Raw genomic sequence first — 20,321 nt, 5'->3', positions numbered from 1 at the left:
TTAGTAACACTTTCCATATTTGAGTATTGATAATTTATTGTGTTGATTATTTGGAGGATATCTAGCCCATTAATGAAAGTCATATTACTTGGAAAACACATATTAAATCACCCAAGTCAATCCCTTGCAACCTGGACATTTGAATTGGATTAATGAAACTTTTTCTAATTAGCTGTCAAGAGTCCATATTTGTTTTATTCTCTATTATTACGTTATAAATAGGTCATTGTATTACTGTTTATTGGGATTATTATTGATTTTCTATGTCAGTAAGTCTCGAACATAAATCTATTGTAAGGGAGAAACTTATTCAAGTAAATAACTTTTATTAGAGTACAGATTGTTAGTAAAACCTTTTGTATTGCGGTTTTACTTACTGAGTGCATAGGAATGAATTTAGTGGTGAGATTATTGATCTTTAAGGTTCGAAAGTGGGGAGAATTGTCACGAGGTGTGTGTAGACCTGTTCATGGGCTGAGCTACTCGCCCAGGCTCGATGGTACACCTGAAATTTGGGAGGATTTTAGTAAAAATATTGACCCGAAAAATGGACTTGGGCAAAAAATTAAGCCTATTTAAAATATGGATCGCACTCGAGCTTGAACATTTAAGGCTCGAGCCTGGCCTGATCCTTTTTTAAATTTATAATATATTAATATATTATATTATATTTATATATTATGTAATTTATAACATATTAAAAAATAAACCTATACTAGATATATAATATAGTCTAATGTAAACATTAAAATAATGTTAAGATGACTATATAAAAAATTTCAATAAATAGAAAAATATATAAAATTATTAAATATTAAATTAAATAATATAAATATTTTAAAAAAAATTAAAAATAATACAAACGGATCTAAAATGAACTTGGATTAATCTTTTACAATTATGGACGGGTTTGAACAAAACTTTAGGTCATATTTTGGATCGGATTAGACTTAAACAAACAAAGTATGTTAATTTTTTTTAATATAAACTAAAAAAGAAAACTCTCCATGAGGCTTTCGAGTTACTTGATAGCTTCTGACTCAAAGAATGATAGAACTGAAATTCAAGTTTTCTCATGTAAAAAATTCAAATAAGAAGAGAGGATGCAGCTCTTACTAAATGAAACTGCTATTTGAAGCAATTTATCAGAGGATTCCTTCAATTTCCCCATTTTAAGAGGCCCAGTGTGGTTTGAGAATCTTTCATGCACTAGATCCTTGATTCAAAAGCAAACTGTACAGAGAAAATCATCGGTTCTTGTCAATTATAATGTTTGTAAACGTTGCAACAGGAAAAAGATGAACAGAAGTAAATGCTTATAATGAGCAAAGAACAGAATGAGACAATCATATAATTCTTGAAAAAACAAAAATAGAAACCTGAAAATTAAATCTGACAATTAAAAATTAAAACAAGTCTGAGACGCTTAAGAAAATTAAAAATATGCTGGAATTTCGAAAATTGAAATGCCGGAAATCTTGGACAGCTCGAATTTGTTTTCATATAATCGCGGACAATTGAGGATATAAAACGAATGCAAATGGGAGAGGCGTTGCCTTGTATGGCAGTTGCCGCAGATTTTCACAGCCCTCAAAATGTAAAATTTCAAGGGAGGAGAGGTTCCCCAACCACTCTGGCAAAGCTTTCAGTCCATTGAAGTCATAAATACATAATTGCCTAAGTGCTGTCAGGTGTTGAATTTGATTTGGCAGCGAGCATAGTTTATCCTATCCATGCAAATGCAACTCTTTAAGGGAAGAATGGAGGTGATGGATGGAACTAAGACCCGGGAACTCCACTAGCAGACTCTTCAAACGTGTGAGGCACCCAAGGCTCTCCTTCGGGATCTTTTTCAAGTTTTGACAACGATATATAAACAATTCCTCGAGAGAATGCAATTGCCCTACATCTTCTGAAATTGACTCCAAACTAGTACAATTGCGTATGGACAAACACCCAAGTGAAGTACAAGTTGACGATCCATTTGGTAGACTTGTTAGTCCTTGGCAGTTTATCAGCTTTAATTCTACAAGAGAGGAGAAACCATCTAAACTGGGAATTGAAATCATCCTAGAACGTTCTATCTCTAATGTTTCTAGGCTCGTGTCAGCAGATAATCCACCCTCTATCTCTCTTAATTCATCACACCATTTTAACCGAAGACTCACAAGAGACTGAGATCCGCCATTGAAAGAAGTTGACATCAATTTAGGACATAATGATCTGTCTACATCTCTTAGACATGTGGAGGAAATTAGTAACCCTTCTCCTATTCTACGTAATTCGTCACAATACGACACTTGAAGCTGTTGTAGAAAAGAGACACCACCTTCCACACTTGGAATGGACTTTAAGTAATGACACCCCGGATTGTTAATTTTTTGAGAGTAGAGGGAAACAATCCATCTCCCTCACAACTTAACTCCTCGAGAGAGAGTTTCTCAAGAGAAGCAAATCTACTCATTATTGGAATGCTACTTAGATTGTTGCAATATGTAATTTCTAACACCTTTAATGAAGGAAACACACATACCACTTTTGGTTGTGCTTCTAGCCATTCTGTCACATTTTTCATATTTTTCAGGGTGAATACCTCCAATACTAGAAATAAGGTGATTGGCTGATTCTTTTCATCACCATTGTTGTTATTACCATAAAATTCATTTCCTATGCACCTCACACTAGTTAAAACTCTTATTTCAAGAAATTTGAGATTAGGATATTGCCCAAGAGTTAGGAGATGCTTCAGATTCATACAACGTGAAAGCTTCAACTCCACCGAATTCATGGGTTGAAATGAAGCACATGGGTCACCAACAGTCTTGCTTACCAACAACCATGACGGATAGTACTCTCCCATATAATTTTCAATGCTTAGGTTTTTCAAATTTGAGTGAGGTTCCAACCCTTCTAATACTTCCCTTGGAAATTCCCATCTATATTCCAATTTTTTTGTAATTTTTTCTTCTCCCACAGTTTTGCTGCCCTAGCTTCTTCTATGTTCCTAACATTCTGAAGATTATATATGACCAGTTCGTCTCCAAGTTCGACTAAACATCCCAGTTCCTTGATTCCACTTCCATTTTCTTTACCCACATCAAATATTGGCAAAGCCTGTGTTAATTTTAAATCAGTATCCAAAGATCAAAACAACAAAGACTTGTGTTTGAAAGATAAAAAAAGAAGCAAAAACGAATGTTGGATGAGAGAAAAGAGTTGACAATTCTCATTACTTGAATAAGCAATATAACATGTACATAAGTAGTTCTAATACATTGGAAGAAAACAAACTTAACTTATGCTAGTATCCAAGCTGTAAAATCAGCTTAATGATAACCTAAAAAGCTACTAAATCAGCTAAGTACTTGACTAATCCTTAGCAAAACAAAAAGTTACAATCAAACTAACAAAAGTCACATGTTACAAAAGTTTTTAAATGGCTAAAATACACGATGGACATTTGATTGTTGCTGCATTGTTGACAAATTTCAACACTCCTCCTTGGCTACAAAGCAGCAGACTCCAATTTCTTTCCTCAAATACTCAAATCTTGTATTAGCCAATGGTTTGGTCAGAATGTCTGCAGGCTAAACATCCGAGTTGCAGTGAGTCAAATTGACTTCCCTTGACAACTCTGCCTCCCTTACAAAATGATATTTGATCTTGAAGTGCTTGGTCTTGCCATGAAATACAGGATTCTTGGCAATAGCAACAGCTGATTGGTTATCCATTTTGATCTCTGTTGCTTCCTCTTGATCAACATTCAGGTCACTCAAAAGCTTCCTAAGCCAAATGGCTTGATTAACAGCAGCAGCTGCAATGTACTATGCCTTTGCAGTGGATTGAGCTACTGTTTGTTGTTTCTGAGAACTCCAACATAAAACTCCTGAACCTAGAGTGAAAAAATATCCCGATGTGCTCTTTACGTCATCAACTGAACCTGCCCAGGCACTATCTGAATAGCCAACCAGTTTCAGCTCCTTAGCCTTCACAAACTTCACTCCATATCTTAAGGTCCCTTTGACATACCTTAAGACTCTTTTAGCAGCTTTGAAATGAGCAACATTGTAGCAATACATGAACCTTAATAAAAGGTTGTGATAACACTCTAGAATAACTTATTTTTATGTATTAATTATGTATTTATTCTTAGTATGATCCTGCTAATTAGAGCTATTTATGATCTTTTATCTCATAGGGACTAAATTTGAGGCAAAAGTAAAATTAAGGGCCGAAAGAGTGAATTTAGAGATAAAATGGGCCAATGTGCGACACAAGGAAAAGTTGGTGCCAAAAGTGCAAGCATGGTGGACACAAGGGTTGAAATGCAAAAAGAAGAGATTTTATTCTATTAAACTCTATTTTAATTATATTAGGATAATTAATATTGAGATAATTATTAAGGATTATTTTTAGGATTTTATTTTATTTATCTTTATTTATCTTCAATTAAATGTATTTATCTTTTAGGAATTTAAGTAGGATTAAACTATCTCCCCTAACACTATAAATAGTGGGCAAAGCGACTCAAAAGAGATGGATCTTTTTCTGTAAACACACTCTCCCCAAAAGTCTAGGCATTTGTTCTTCTCATATTTCCTTTCAATAAAATCTCTATTTTTATTATATTTATTTTCTTTTCCATCACAACCATGAGCCACTAAATCCATCTAGCCAAAGGTTGTCGATATATCACCAAAAGGGTTCTTGAGGCTTAGAATCCGTACTTAGCCTTCTCAACGAGTATTCATCGTTTCTCCGCGTTACGGGGCTGACGCTTTCGTCCATGTCCCTTAAGAAGTAAGCTTTTCAACGTATGCAAAGGCGACCGCTTTGTATGTTTTGGGAAGGTTGCACAGTCGGTTCGTTAGCTTATTGCGTTAGAGGTTGGCGAGCCCAAGAGACAAAATAGCGTGAGATTCACCACTGAGAAGCGTTGATCTAGTATAAGACGATCCCACAGAAACGATTGTTGGCTAGAGTCAGGTTCCACCAAATCGTAAGCCTAAATCCTTAGAGCTGGTGGTCGTAGGCGTCCTCTTCCACTATAACTGGCTTATTCAGTTTGAGAAGGATCATCTAAAAGCCGAGGATTGAACTCAAGGCGGAACGAGACAACTGGAGGCTGGAATCTCCCATAAGAATTTCCTTTCTCTCAACTCTATTTTTAATTTCTCTAAATTTTAATTCAATATTCTTAAATCTATTTTTATTTTATTTTTTGTTTTCAGATCCAAGCATTTAATTCTATTATTTTTTTATTTTATTTTTTTCAGGAATGCAAGTTTTCTTGGGCAAGATTCTGCCTGAGATTTCATAGAACAAGATATTTTGCAAGTCCAGTCCCTGAGGATTTGACCCTACTTCCCTTTTACTATTCTTTTTCATTATTTATTAGGGATAGGATATTTTTGGTACTTTCAACGACCACATCATGCTGACTGCATACACAATATCTGGCCTCATTGCTATCAAATAGAACAGGCAACCAACTAGACTTCTATAGCTCTTCTCATCCACTAGTTTGTGGTCACTATTGGTGGAGAGTTTTTCTCCTTGTGCTACAGGAGTGCTAGCAGGTTTGCTGTTTGACATGCAAAGCTTGCTTAAAATTTTTGAAGCAAAAGCATGTTGGCTTATGAGGATGCCATGTTCATTTTGTTTTACTTCCATTCGAAGAAAGTAGGTCATCAATCCTAAATCAGTCATCTCAAAAACATCTTGCATCTACTTCTTGAATTCTTCAATCAATTCACTCATTCACATAGAGTGTAGGCTCACTAATGCTCTTTTTGAAACCCAACTTTGACAAGTAAGCATCAATTCTGTCATACCAGTCCCTTGGAGCCTGTTTTAGGCCATACAAAGCCTTATTGAATTTGTAAACCTTGTGCTCTTCACCGAGAACTTTGAATCCATCTGGCTGCTCAACAAAGATCTCTTCTTTGAGAAATTCATTTAAGAAAGCTTATTTGGCATCCAGCTGGTACACGTTCCATAGCTTTTGAGCAGCTAAGGCAAATCACAGCCTTATGGTGTTCAATCTTGCAACTGGTGCAAAGGTTTCAGAGAAATCAATGCCATGCTGTTGACTATACCCTTTCACAACCAGCCTTGCTTTGTGCTTGTCCAGTGACCCATCTGCATTGTGCTTGGTCTTGAACACCCATTTCACACCAATAAATTTTCTGTTTGCTGGCCTATCAACCAGCTCCCATGTGTCATTTTTGTGAATCATTTTCATTTCTGCCTCCATTGCTTATTTCTAGCAGCCCTCATTTGCAGCCTCATTAAAGTTGGAAGGCTCAACAATGGTCATATCACATCTTTTATAGATGTCCATAATAGTCATTGTACCTCTGACAGGTACATCATCATACCCATCCTCGGTTTCAGCTTCATTCTCAACATGCTGTAGGTCAAAGTCTTACTGGTCTTGCTCAGACAAACTTGCATCTATTCCATCCCATTTCCAATAGCTGACTTTATTGAATTTCACATCTCTGCCCATAACAATCCTTTTAGTGGATGGATCAAAGACCTTATACCCTTTCTTTATGTTGTTATAGCTAACAAAGACTACAAGCATAGACCTCTTTTCTAGCTTGGTTCTCTTTTCAGTTGGCACAAGTGTGTAACATAGCAGCCAAACACCTTCAAATGTGAGACAGTTGGCTTGTGTCTAAACCAAGCTTCAAATGGTGTTTTGCCTTTGACTGCATTTGTTGGTAATCTCTTGAGCAAATATACAGAGGTATTTACTGCTTCAGCCTAAAAAATGTTAGGCATTTTGCCTTCAAACAACAGCCACATTGCCATATCGAGAACAATTATGTTCTTTCTCTCGTAAACACCATTCTGCTGTGGTGTGTAGATGGTGGTTAATTGGAGCTGAATTCCACTTTCATCACAAATATTCTGAAACTTTTGAGACATATATTCAGTCCCATTATCTGACTTCAATATCTTCAGCTTGAAACTTGCTTGATTCTCAGCTAATGCCTTAAACTTGCAGAAGAAGTCAGCCACATCTGAATTTTGTTTCAATAAAATCACCTAACAGAATCTAGTGCAATCATCAATAAACAACACAAAACACCTACTGCCATTCAAAAAGGTCTTCATGGGTCCACAAATATCAGTATGGACTAGTTGGAGCCTCTCTTGAGCTCTTCAAGCTTTGTTAACAGGAAAAGGTAGTTTGGTCTGCTTGCCAAGCTGACAGACCTCACATACATCATTCTTAAGCTCAATCTTAGACATGTCTTCAACTAGGCTCATCTTATGCAGTAAACCAAGTGACTTATAGTTCACATGCCCCAACCTCTTGTGCCACAAACATGATTCATCAGTCAAAGTAGCATTTGCTTTTACTTATAACTGATTCACATCTAAAGTAAAGGACTTGTCATGCACAGCTACTGTCACTAGCTCTTGAACAAAAAAATCCTTAATCACGTAAGTTTTTCCTTCAAAAATAAGGAAGTAACCCTTTCTCTAACAATTGACCAACACTAAGTAAATACTGGTCAATATCAGGTACAAAAAACCTTCTGAAATTGTTTTGTTACCTGATTGAGTGCAGATCACAGCCTTGCCTTTGCCTTTGGCCTCAATGAACTCACCATTCCCAATTCTGACTTTGGACACAAAGCTGGTGTCTAACTCTCTAAACATGCCTTTATTTGATGCCATGTGATGAGTGCAGCCACTGTCAATTAACCAATTCTTCCTGACTTTGCTCGAACTTGCAAAACAAGAAGCAGTAAAAACATGCTCCTCCTAACCTTTAACATCCTCAGCAGCTTGAGCTTGATTCTGCTGCTATGGTTGTGTTTTTGCACTGTTCTTGTAAACTTTTTCAATGTAGCCAAGTTACTTGTAGCTTCTACATTGAATGTCAGGCCTTCAGACCTATACCAACAATATTTTTCTAAATGAGTAGACTTTTTACAGTGAATGCATGGTGGAAACTTCCTTTTAGCAGCATCATTCTTTCCTTTTTCTTTCTTTTCTGACCAAGGCTTCTTGCCCTTGTAGCTTGAGCTCGAGCTTGAGCTTTCTTTACTTCTGGCCTGAAAAGCTCCTTTAGAATGTTCTTCCATCATGTTTGCCTTTCTCTGCTCTTGTGTATAGAGAGCATTTATCAGCTCTGTCAAGGATATAGTTGATAGGTCCCTAGAGTCCTTCGAGGAAGAAATTTTTTACTCATACTTCTCTAGAAGAGTTGTAATGACCTTTTAAAATATTCTTTTGTCACTGAAATCATCCCCAAGAAGCCTGATGTTGTTGACTATAGCCATAATCCTGTCAGAATACTGCTTGATGGTTTCAGACTCCATCTTCATATTCTCAAAATCTCTCCTTAGGTTGATCAACTGCTGCTGCCTGGTTTTGTCTGGCCTTTTAAACTCTTCCTTGAGTCTGTCCCAGGCCTGCTTTGGAATGTTACAAGTCATTATCCTTGTGAAGATCACATCTGAAACTCTATTTTGAAGGCATGACATAACCTTATACTTTTTGGTACAATCCTCATTGTGCTGCCTAATTTGAGCTATGGTTGGATTAGCTCTCAAAAGTGGTGGCTCTGTGTCAACTTGAATAACACTCCACAGATCATGAGCCTGCAGATATGTTTTCATCTTCACAGCCCCAAATGTTGTAGTTTTCACCAGCAAAAAAAAGTGGTGGTGGTGGTGGTGGTAAGAAACTCATTCTTTTACAGTAACTAAACAAACCAACAAAAACAACTTTTGTTTCTTTTCTTTCAAGCATGAATCACTCAAAGAACAACACACAACAAAAATACCTCAAAGATGACAGGCTCTTGATACCATTTGTTAAGTTTAAATCAGTATCCAAATATCAAAACAACAAAGGCTTGTGTTTGAAAGATAAAAAGTAGAAGCAAAAACGAATGTTGGATGAGAGAAAAGAGTTGGCTATTCTCATTACTTGAATAAGCAATATAACATGTACATAAGTAGTTCTAATATATTGGAAGAAAACAAACTTAACTTGTGGTAGTATCCAAGCTGTAAAATCAGCTTAATGATAACCTAAAAAGCTACTAAATCAGCTAAATACTTGACTACTCCTTAACAAAACAAAAAGTTACAATCAAACTAACAAAAGACACATGTTACAAAAAGTTTTTAAATGTCCAAAATACACAATGTACATTTGCTTGCTGCTGCATTTTTGACAACTTTCAACGGTCTGAAGACTAGTTAAACATCCTACCTTATCAGAAACATAAAATTTATTGCTAATACATAAATGCTTTAAGTTAACTAAATTTTTCTTTCTTTCAAGAAGGTTTTTCAGCCATTTACATTACAGTAATCTTAAAGTCTCCAACTTTCAATGGGTTCTGGTAATCTGCGAATGCAAGTTTTTGAGATATCAAAGTATCTCAAATGCTTTAGCTCGCCAATAGAATCTGGCAATGATACAATATAAGCACCACCAAATTTGAGCACCCGCAAACCTTTGAAGTTCTTTCTAATGAGGGTGAAGCCAGAATTTAATAATAAAGAACGCCACAGTTTCACACCATCAAACTCATTTTGTTGTTTGATATGAGAAACAGACTGTCCAAGATCATGAACTAAATTATGCATCTTGCAACTTGTGAAACGTCCGTATGAATCCTTTTCCACATCTTGCAATAAGGAATTTGATAACAAGTCATTGAAGTACTCATTACCAATATCCTCAAATGCCAGTTGTAAAATTCCTTTAGATTTTTGAAGCAAGCTTTCAGCCATTCAAAGTTGGATCAATTCCTCCCTTCAAAGCCTAAAATCCTTTGGGAAAATCGTACAATATGTAAAACATTGCTTTAAAAATGGGAAAGACAGGTGATTAAAACTTAATTTTAGAACACCAACGATCCCTTTGTTCATTTCCAGAGAACCCCAAACAGAACTATCCCTGAGGGAGACCCACTCATCTCTATCCCTTTTGTTGCACAGCTTCCCTTCTATAACAATTGCCACCAGCGGCACACCTCCACATTTTGGAGCAATATCCCTTCAAATAACTTCCAATTCTAAAGATTTAGAAGAGTTTCCAAATGCTCTTTCTTTGATAAAGGACCAACACTCCTCACCTACCACTGCCTTAAGATGATGCCTATGATCAAGAGGTGTTTCCCTTACTACTACAACATCTTCATTACGACTAGTGACAAGAATGCAACTTTTCCCAATTTTTAATATCCTTATCCCAAACATCATCAAGTACGAGGAGGTAGGTTTTTCCTTCCAACTCATTTTGAATAATTTCCAGTATAGCATTCTTATTTTTCATGTCACGAGTTCTCCCACTAAGAGATTCAAGCATCTCTTGAAATATCCTTCGAGAATCAAAGTTTTCGGACACACAAACCCACATTATTTCTTAAAATAATTCTTTATTTTGTCATTTTTGCACACAGGTTTTGCCCAAACCTGCCATGCCTACTATGGAGGTTATTGACAGAATTTGGTGAATGGTTGAACCAATCAAGAGATCAACTATTTTTAGGACATTAGCTTCCCTTCCAACAACTCGTGATGAGTGGCCAAAGGAACGGGTGCCTCCTCCTACTCTACTAGACACTAGAGACGAAATTTGAAGTCTTTGTTGAAGTCCAAAGTCAGTGACCTGACGGTTAATATCCTTAATGGATAGGTCAATATTCTTAACCTTTTTAAACATCTTTAGAGTAAATGCCATGGGATTCTTGGAAAGGGACAAGAAATTGCAGACCTTTTTACTCATTTGGTTGTCCACCTTCCAGCGGACATGTTCATAAGCAAGCTCATCCAACATATCATCTGCCTCGTAAGCGATATCTCTAAGCTGCTCCAACCAGACTTTGACAGGCTCATCGAGTTGCCTCCTCTCTGCATCTTGCAAGAAAGCTCGAGTGAGAGTGAGTGAGGAACGAAACTTGTTCAGCTCGTCCTTGAAATCCCATGCAAGGTTGATTTGGTCTTCAATGATGGAGACAGCCCTTGATAGTTCCACTTCTAAGGCTATACATATGACAGCTTCAGCCATTTGTGAATGGGAAGTCAAGAAAAGGAGCAAAAGCTTGGAGATCAGTTTTTAGAGAATGGAGTTGAGGCTCAGCTCAGCTATGTCGATAATATGTGGATGGGTGTAATTTTCATATTTTCTATTTAGAATGGAGCTAAGCGTCATTAGGATTCGAACGTTAACAACTTACAATTTTTTATTTATTAAACAAATTGGTGAGCATTTCTAAGACTGCAACCAACATGAATATGCAATCAAACACCAACCAAGATAAAATATTTGAGGTAGGGATGGGAGACCTAGAGATGTTCACATTATTTTGTAAATTTATTAGGGATAAATCAAGAACTCAACGAATCATTCATAATAATGTCGCTACTAAATCTAATGAACACATTCAAGTGATTACTTTGTAAGCGATGTATTTCTGAGGCAAACTCTGGTTAAAAGCGTTATGATTATACGAATTTTCTCAAGCTCCCTTTCTTTCCCATCTGCGGACAATTAACATACACAGACGAGCAATCTTGGCAGTTGAAACTCTTAAGGGCATTCCTTGTGCAGCACAGCCAGTGTCCACACCATATGAAAAAGAAAGTTAAGCAAATCACTTAAAACAACTATATATTATTAGTAGGGACTAAATTGTGATTAGACTTACTTTTATCGCAATTAAGGACATAACAAATATTATTGCAGTCATTGCAAGCATCATGATTATGATTTTTTTTTTAATTCCTGCATCTTAGAACAACATTATTTATATGAGTACGGTCTGTATAATTAAAGTTATGTTTATTTTTGAGTTTTTAAGAATAAATTTATATTCAATGTGAAGCATTCATCATACGCAATAATTTTGAAAAAATTTAAAATACCATAAATATAAAAAATCATACATTGCAAATAGTGGTACAATTCAATTTCACCACCTAATGGAATAACGAGCGTGATCAAATCTTTCACCCTCACTTTAATAGCTGCATTGACTCGATTTTCGTAATTTTTTTTCAAAAAATATACCATAAAAAAACTCTGATTAGTTTTAGGAAATAGTCGTTTTTGTTTTTGTTTTTGTTTTTGTTTTCGTTTTCGTTTTCTTGAAAAATGAAAAACATTGAAGAAAACTTGTTTGTTTAAAAAATTTAAAAATGGTTTTTGAAAGATGAAAATGAAACTATGTGAAAATTAGAAATAATAAAAAGTTGTTTTCATTGTTTTCACTAAAAATAATTTGTAAAAGTGAAAATTATCGGAAAGAAGAGTTTTTATCTTTAAATGAACTTGATCATGGCTCAAAACTATATAAACGCATAAATATTCTTTTTTTTTTCAACTATATTTCAAATATTAAATCTGGTACCCTACTTTGAATCCATATAAATATTTTTTATTTTATTTCTCATGTTTTTATAGAAAGAGAGTTACTAAACATGTTTTCATTATTGAAAATAAAATTTCATTTCTATTTATTAGACATTGTTTTAACTTTTTAAAAAATAGAAAATAAAAGTTGTTTCTATAATGAAAATAGAAAATATTTTCAAAAAAAATGAACGGAACCTAACATTTTCTCATTAATCTAAGTATGAGTGTTCGATCGAATCGAGTGAAAAGAATTCGAGTTAATCAAGTTCACAAGTCCTATTTTATCATCCTAACTCAATTTGAAAATTTTTCGAATCGAGTCGAGTCGAAACGAATGAAATTGTTTGAGTTAAATTTTAAAAAATTAAACACATCAAATAAAAATATTGTTATAGTATAATTAATTTCATATTAGAGCACATAAATTTGAATTTTTTTCAAAGCAAATTAATAAACAAAAAGATCCTTGAGTATGATAAATTTGAATCATTAATTAGGTCCCAAATTATTATTTTAGAAAATTTTTAAAATTTTAACTTTTTTATATATTTTTTAGAATTTTTTAAAATTTTTATAATTTTTCTTAAAAATATGAATTTTGAAATTTTTATAAATATTTTAAATTTTAATAATTATTTTGATTCTTTTTTTTGTAATTTTTGTTGAGAGAGAGACCAATTTTCTTATTTTCAAAATTGATAGAGACCAAAAGAGTATTTACATCGATTAGTTGTTTGAATTATTTGAGCTATTCGAACTGCGAAATTCAACTCGACTGGAACTCGTAACTCGATTCAATTAACTTAAAATTTGAAATTTTTTCGAATCGAATTAAATTTTGCTTATTCCTACCTTAATATTGATTCAACTGAGGTGGATAATATAGTTGAGGTTGAGGATATATATATGAGGTGCATGCGGGTGATACATTTGTGGTGCAAACTATGCCAACGATGCTAACGACATTTTCAAAAGCATTCATTTTAGACCTGATGTGAAAGTTTCTCATTGTTTCTCATTGTTTTTTGAAAGTTTGGTTTGAAATTTAAATGTTTAGTGTTATTATCAAAAAGTGCTTCTGAGAAATAAACATTCATTTTAGACCTGATGTGAAGTAAAAAAAATATGCATTTAAATAATATTATAATTTGTTAATATTATGATATTTTAATAAGAATATAAAAAATAATTTATTATAACTAATTATTAATATTTTGATATATGAAATATTTGTGAGCAATTAATGTTAATTTGTAAATTTTAATTTGAATATATATTTTAAATATTATTAAAATATAACCATTAAAAATTTAAATATATAATGTTATATATTTGAAATAAAGTTTAGGATGAAAATAATTATATACCCAATATAAATATTACATAGAATATATTGGACATAAATAAGGGTTTAAAATGCGGTTTGACTCCAAAAGTATTTTTAATTTATTTTAAAAGTTGTTTGTTTAGCGTTTTTTATAGTTCCAAAAGCAATGAGAAATAACTAAAATGAGATTTAACTTGTTAAATCTTCATTTCTTCACTTTCTAGTAGACAATTTTCTTTCTTTTGCAGGATCATCATCTTGAAAGAAAATAGGATTAAACTAGCATTTATCTGCATCTATCATACATTTTCGAAGATTTTACAGAAGGCTTGAATATTAAAAATATTCTATTTAGACTACCAATTTTGAACTTATTTTTTGTATGGGTTGGAGTTTATCACTTTTATAATGCTAATTGTAGAGTCCATAACAATGATTTATATGTTTTTTTTATTTATTAATTAAATTAAATTTTATTACAGGTTAGATAATCCTTTATAAAGGAGTTCTAAAATAATTTAATTCACCCAAAAAAAAGATGAAATATACTTCTAAACACATCAGCTTCCCTTCCAACAAAGCAGTGGGTGCCCCTTATTCCACTAGATTCTGACTTCTAGCATCGGCCCCTTTATATGAAAACCTCTTTTTGCTTTTATTTTAGTCAAATTATGCTTTTAGACCCTATACTTTGAGTAAGTTATGGATTTAGTACCTATACTTTAATTTAGTCATTTTCAATCCATATACTTTTAGAATTTCAAATTTTTAATCCAGACCAAATGAAAACTATTCAATTCATTAAGTTAAGTTTTGTTATTTTCAAATTTTGATGTATCAAATATATTATCGCATATGTGATGTCATGTTAGCTTGTCATCTCCACATATTACTTGTAAAAAATCCAAGTGAATAAATTTAATGATTGTTGTTTACTTTAAGACTAAATGTAACAATCCGACTTTTACAGCATGTTTGGTTTGGTGTATTGGCATAGCCAATACACCCCTAATCGGTGGGCCCTACCTAATCCGGCTGTATTCCGTCGTTTGGTTTGATGTATTGGTAATACGCGTGTGATCCATTACCTTCCTAATCGGTGAAAACCACCGATTTCTATTCCCCCTCTTTTGCCCAGATTAGCTACCGATTCAGCATCACCTCCCTGATTTACCCTCCCCCGATCCCCTTTGTTTCTCTTCTGTTCCTTCATCCGATTTCCTTCCTTGTTTCTTTGCTTTTCTTTTCTGCCGATTTGCTCCCAGTCCATTACGCCTCTTTTCTGCCGATTTGCTCCCTCCGTTTCTTTTCTTTTCTTTTTCTCTCTGCCACTCTTTCGATTGCTCTCAGTTGGTGGGTCTCCAGGTTACTGCAACTGAAAGGTAAAGGTTTCGAATCACTGTAATGAGTTTCAACTCTCTTTTTTCTTTTCTTTTCTTTTCTTTTCTAACTCTCTTTTGCTCTCTGTAATTAGTTTCAATGGCTGCCTTGTAGTGTCTTTAGCTTTTTTCTGCATGTTAGCAGATTCGAATCACTGCCTTGTTAGTGCAGTGACTTCTTCATCGATTATTGCACTGTTAACCTATTCGGTTTTCCCTTTTCCGATTACAGGTTGTTCTTCATATATCTCTGCCCCGATCAAGTCAGTACAAGTTAGTTTCCCCGATTGCATGTTTCTATTGCTGTTTATTTTCTATTGCTGTTTATTTCCCTTTGAGTCATCATATATCATTGAAGTAAAAGAGATGTTTATCTTCATCTGTTGTGCATGTATATGATTGAAATATAGATTTGTTATCTCGGTCTCTGTTATCATTGATTCCGTTTATTATGTTCTTCATCATTTAGCACAGAAAGATACAGTATTGGGATTAATTTCATCGATTTTTGCTTATGTCTGACTAAATCTTGTAAATGTGATAAATAATGGGAAAGAAATAGGCGATTAGACTTTAATGGCATTTTAGCATATATGGTTTTTGGTGTAGGGAGGGGTAGATATACATGCATTGCATGCATAGTCTCAAAAGCAGTGGACAAAATGGATCTAATCTTTGATCCCTTAGCTTAGATGTCAAAATTTGTTGGCTTCAGTTTAAAGTTTTATTTATATTGTATCATTTTGCATAAAATAAATGCTAAATCTTAGCAGTTTTGGCCATTGCCATTTAGATATATATATATCTTAGCAGATTTGGATTTATATATTTTAATGTAACAGGCCTTGTATTGTTTTAAGATGTGTGTGACCATGGTTTTCTATTCAAAGTCTGCCTGTTTGACTGGAAATATGAGATTGCTTGCTTCATATTTGAAGAATTTATAGGCGATTTCGATTTTGTTGGTTTGTTCTGGAAATTGTTTTGATAGTCTGGTGGACAATGTTATTGATTTGTATTGATTTGTTAGTGACTAGAAGATGAAACTGGAAATTGTTGCATTTGTTTTGATATTGTTCTTGATTTGTTCTGGAAATTGTTTTAATTGTCTGCTGGAAATTGTTATGATTGTCTGTTGGAAATTGAATTTGTTTATGTTAGTCAGTAGAATATGAAAACAATTTACTTGATTTGTTCTTGATTTGTTAGTCAGTAGAATATGAAAATGGATATGCTAGTGACGAAAACGAGTTACTTGCAGGACATGTTCATTATTTGTGTTCTTAGATACATGAGATACACGTGATTAAACCGTTTGGTTGATAATTCACTATTAATAATAATTGATAGTAAATTTATATAAGTGAATTAAGATAATAATAAATTTAGATCTTAAAATAAAAATTGGATTTTTCTGATTTGCTAAAATGGAGATTAAATCAAAACATGTGATTGATGATATGTTTTCATTTACACCAATTAAAATCGGTCGAATTTCGGTGCTAAAAATTTTTAAACTGATTATAAACTGCTTGTGTCGAACATCGAGGAGTTAATTTCGATTTAAACTTATTACTATTTGAATTCAACTCAAGTATATTACATTTATCTTCGAGAATGTTGAAGTTTTACTAAAAGTATTATAAAGGTCCTTTCTAATATGAAATATGAGTAAATTGGTTGTTTTGGTAAATTTCTTTGAACAGTTTTTAAAAAGTACAAAAGAAGACCTATATTTCCATATGAAAATAAAATATTTGAAGTCCATTAACATATACTAGTAAAGTTGTAATTTATTAGTACGTTAATGTCGGATATTTTGTTTAAGATTTTCAAATAATCGAAAGAATATTATAAATTTGAAATTAAATGGGATCACAATTCTGCATTTAATTCTATATAAATAAGATGTGTTTGATATAATTCAACTATGAATATTGAATGCCAGTGAATGAAAATCAACAAAATAGATAGGGCCTTTTATGTTTCTAATGGATTCCATATTATACAAATTTGTCTCTTTGGTTTTCCTAATGTCACATTATCTTTAATATATAAGTTTATATTTTATTAATCATAAATAATAATAATCAAAGTTATTTTGAGAGTGGAAGTTAAAATTCTAATATAATCGATAAAATGATACATTATTTATAGCTAATGGGATCTTGTAACTCGGAAAATCAAATTCGAAAAAAAAATTAAACATTCCTTGATAAAATATATATTTTAAAATAAGTTGTATTCTATAATATTTTTTGCTAAATTATATAAATAAGCACTCGATTATTAGTAAATTTTTAGTTGATTCATTTGATTTTAAATAATTACATCAATAATTAAAATAAGGACTTTAATATTTCATTAAAATAAGGACTAATCAATAATTAAAATAAGGACTTTAATATTTTATTAAAATAAAGACTAATCAATAATTAAATTAAGGACTTTAATATTTTATTAAAATAAGGACTAATCAATATTTAAAATAAGGACTTTAATATTTTATTAAAAATCAAGAAATTTAATATTTTAATAAAGAAATTAAAATTTAAAATGTTATAAAAGTTTTAAAACAAGAGAAAGAAGATTATTAAAGCAAATCCCCATTCTTATAAAAATAAATAATGTTGCTTAGAAAATATTTTCACATTTGAACCTACCATGTGAAGAAAATCTAATTAAACTTGGGTCTCCAAATTCATATTTATTGAACCCTTTTTTAATAATTAAAATAAGGAAAATTATATATAAATTTGTTTTCAAAGTGGTCAATAATGTGAAATCATAAAATGGAGTCGTATGTATGATTTTTCAATTAACATTATTATTAAATAAAGTACTAAAATAAACCCAAACCTTGTTGCTTAACAAAATATTTTTCTCAATCATACCACAAAATTTGTTGCTTTACAAAATAAACAAGTTTTGATACCTTAATTACTATAGTTAATATAAGGGAGGGCAAGCAGGGATCTAGCTTCCCTTGAATAAAATAGATTTATTGCAGTATTAAACATTCTAATTATTTAGTAATACAATTTAATCCTTTTAGGATTTTTTTTGTTAAAAAAAATTTGGCCAACCAAAATCTCTAACTTTGTTGCAACGATATCATTTAGTAGATAATTTTTTGCTTCGTGTGTTCTAAATTTGTATTGTTTATTTTTATTTGATAATGTGTAATTGCAACTTCAATTCATTGATAGTGTGTTCTAATTTTAATATGTTGCAGTAATGGCTCGTCTGCCTTTAATTGCACAAAGTGTGAGGCGTAAAAGAATTGGTCTTGCATTAACAATATGTTTGGAAATCTGTAGAATTGCGATTTGGTTCTTATTTAGAATGGGTGTCAGCCTTAGCCTACAGACTTATAGACCAAGGATTAGGTCCTATACCTTAGATTTTTATGCAAAACGGAATTATGTGAAGAGGCTTGTATATGCTAGTGACGAGACTTGTATTGAACAAGTTAGGATGAATAGAACTGCCTTTTTTAAACTATGTGAGATGTTAGAATCGATAGGGGGATTGAAGTCGTCAAGGTTCATGCTTGTTGATGAGCAAGTAGCAATGTTTTTACATATCATCTCCCATCACCTGAAAAATCGAGTTATCAAGCAGCACTTTAGAAGGTCCGGGGAAACTGTTAGCAGAGCATTTCATAGTGTTTTAAATGCTGTCATACGCTTACAAGATGTCTTATTTAAAAAGCCGGAGCCAATTACAGTCGATTCTTCTGACACAAGGTGGAAATGGTTTAAGGTATTAGACTGAGTTTTATATATAGCTTGTACAACATTTAGTTGACTTAGATTTAAATTAGTATTCTAACTCAAGGTTTTATATCATGTGATATAGAATTGCTTAGGTGCTCTTGATGGAACCCACATCAAGATTAGGGTGCCAACAGTTGATAAACCTAGATATCGAACCCGAAAAGGTGACATAGCAACAAATATGCTAGGTGTTTGTACACCTGAGATGCAGTTTGTTTATGTTCTTCCTGGTTGGGAAGGTTCAGTTGCCGATGGACGGGTGCTTCGAGATGCCATTAGTAGAAGACATGGACTAAAAGTTCCTCATGGTAAAGTGTATAGTTAGAGGAATTTGAATTATTCATTAAGATCAAACTTTGTGTGTTGAATTAATCATTTATTAAAAAAATTATTTTATAGGTTGTTATTATCTAGTTGATGCTGGATACACTTCTTGCACCATTTAGAGGACAACGATATCATCTGAACGAGTGGCGTCAGGGTTATCAGTCAAGTTCTCCGCAAGAGTTTTTTAATATGAAACATGCCTCAGCACGTAATGTCATTGAAAGATGCTTTGGCTTATTAAAACTTAGATGGGGAATACTTAGGAGTCCATCGTTTTATCCTGTAAGGGTGCACAATAGAATTATTATTGCATGTTGTTTGCTCCATAATTTTATTCGAACCCATATGAGTATTGATCCCATTGAAGCGGAGGTGGGAGAAGGATTACCTACTAATGTGGTGGATGACGATGAACCGAATATCACAAATATTCATCCATCGGATGCTTGGGCTACTTGGAGGATGGAACTAGCCAACCAAATGTTCGATGAATGGCAAGCATCTAGAAATTAGTTAGGTTTAGGGACAAATTGAGTTACAATTAATTTGTTGATGTTATTTTATGTATCTAGTTTATGAAACTTTGGTGGTGTTTGAATAAAATTCTGTATTGTACTAAACTTTGTTGAATTATAATTTAATTATCTTTTCATTCAGCATGTGTTATTTCATTAAATTTAGTATTGAGCTTTTGATTCATGATATTGAACTAACGATATAATATTATAAACTGTTCACCTTTTGATTCATGATATTAAAAACAGTAAATAATGTTAATTTGTTTTTTTTTCTTAAGATAATTATGTCAGGTGTTCCACAATCACATGCTTCTTCTCAAGCTTCTCGAGGAAGCAAAAGAAAATGGATTCCAGAAGAAGATGCAGCCTTGGTTTCTTACATGGTGGATTTGCACAATGTAGGAACATTTAATGCTGATACCGGGTTCAAGGCCGGTTATTTGAACGAGCTAGAAAAAATGCTAGAAAAGGCCTTACCAAGAGCAATGTTGAAGGCGAAGCCAAATATTGAATCTCGGATTAGGTGCCTAAAAAGGGAATGGTCAGTCGTCTACGACATACTTAATGGCCAAAACAATAGCGGTTTTGGTTGGGA

The 20,321-nt window shown here is 33.0% G+C and overlaps 1 protein-coding gene across 1 annotated transcript; it reads right to left on the bottom strand.

Annotated features, from left to right (window-relative positions):
* Positions 1–2,910: 2,910 nt before the first annotated feature.
* On the bottom strand, positions 2,911–5,727 carry LOC107915386 (uncharacterized mitochondrial protein AtMg00810). The gene is made up of 4 exons (XM_016844549.1): positions 5,450–5,727; positions 3,941–4,083; positions 3,693–3,814; positions 2,911–3,114 (listed from the first exon to the last, which is right to left on the bottom strand). Exons 1-4 carry the CDS (start codon positions 5,725–5,727, stop codon positions 2,911–2,913), a joined length of 747 nt encoding a protein of 248 aa, XP_016700038.1.
* Between the last annotated feature and the right edge of the window lie 14,594 nt (positions 5,728–20,321).

Source organism: Gossypium hirsutum, chromosome D10 (assembly GCF_007990345.1).
Source record: "Gossypium hirsutum isolate 1008001.06 chromosome D10, Gossypium_hirsutum_v2.1, whole genome shotgun sequence".
Taxonomy (NCBI): domain Eukaryota; kingdom Viridiplantae; phylum Streptophyta; class Magnoliopsida; order Malvales; family Malvaceae; genus Gossypium; species Gossypium hirsutum.
Note: the sequence above shows the minus strand (reverse complement) of the source record. Positions and strands in the feature narration are given on the sequence as shown.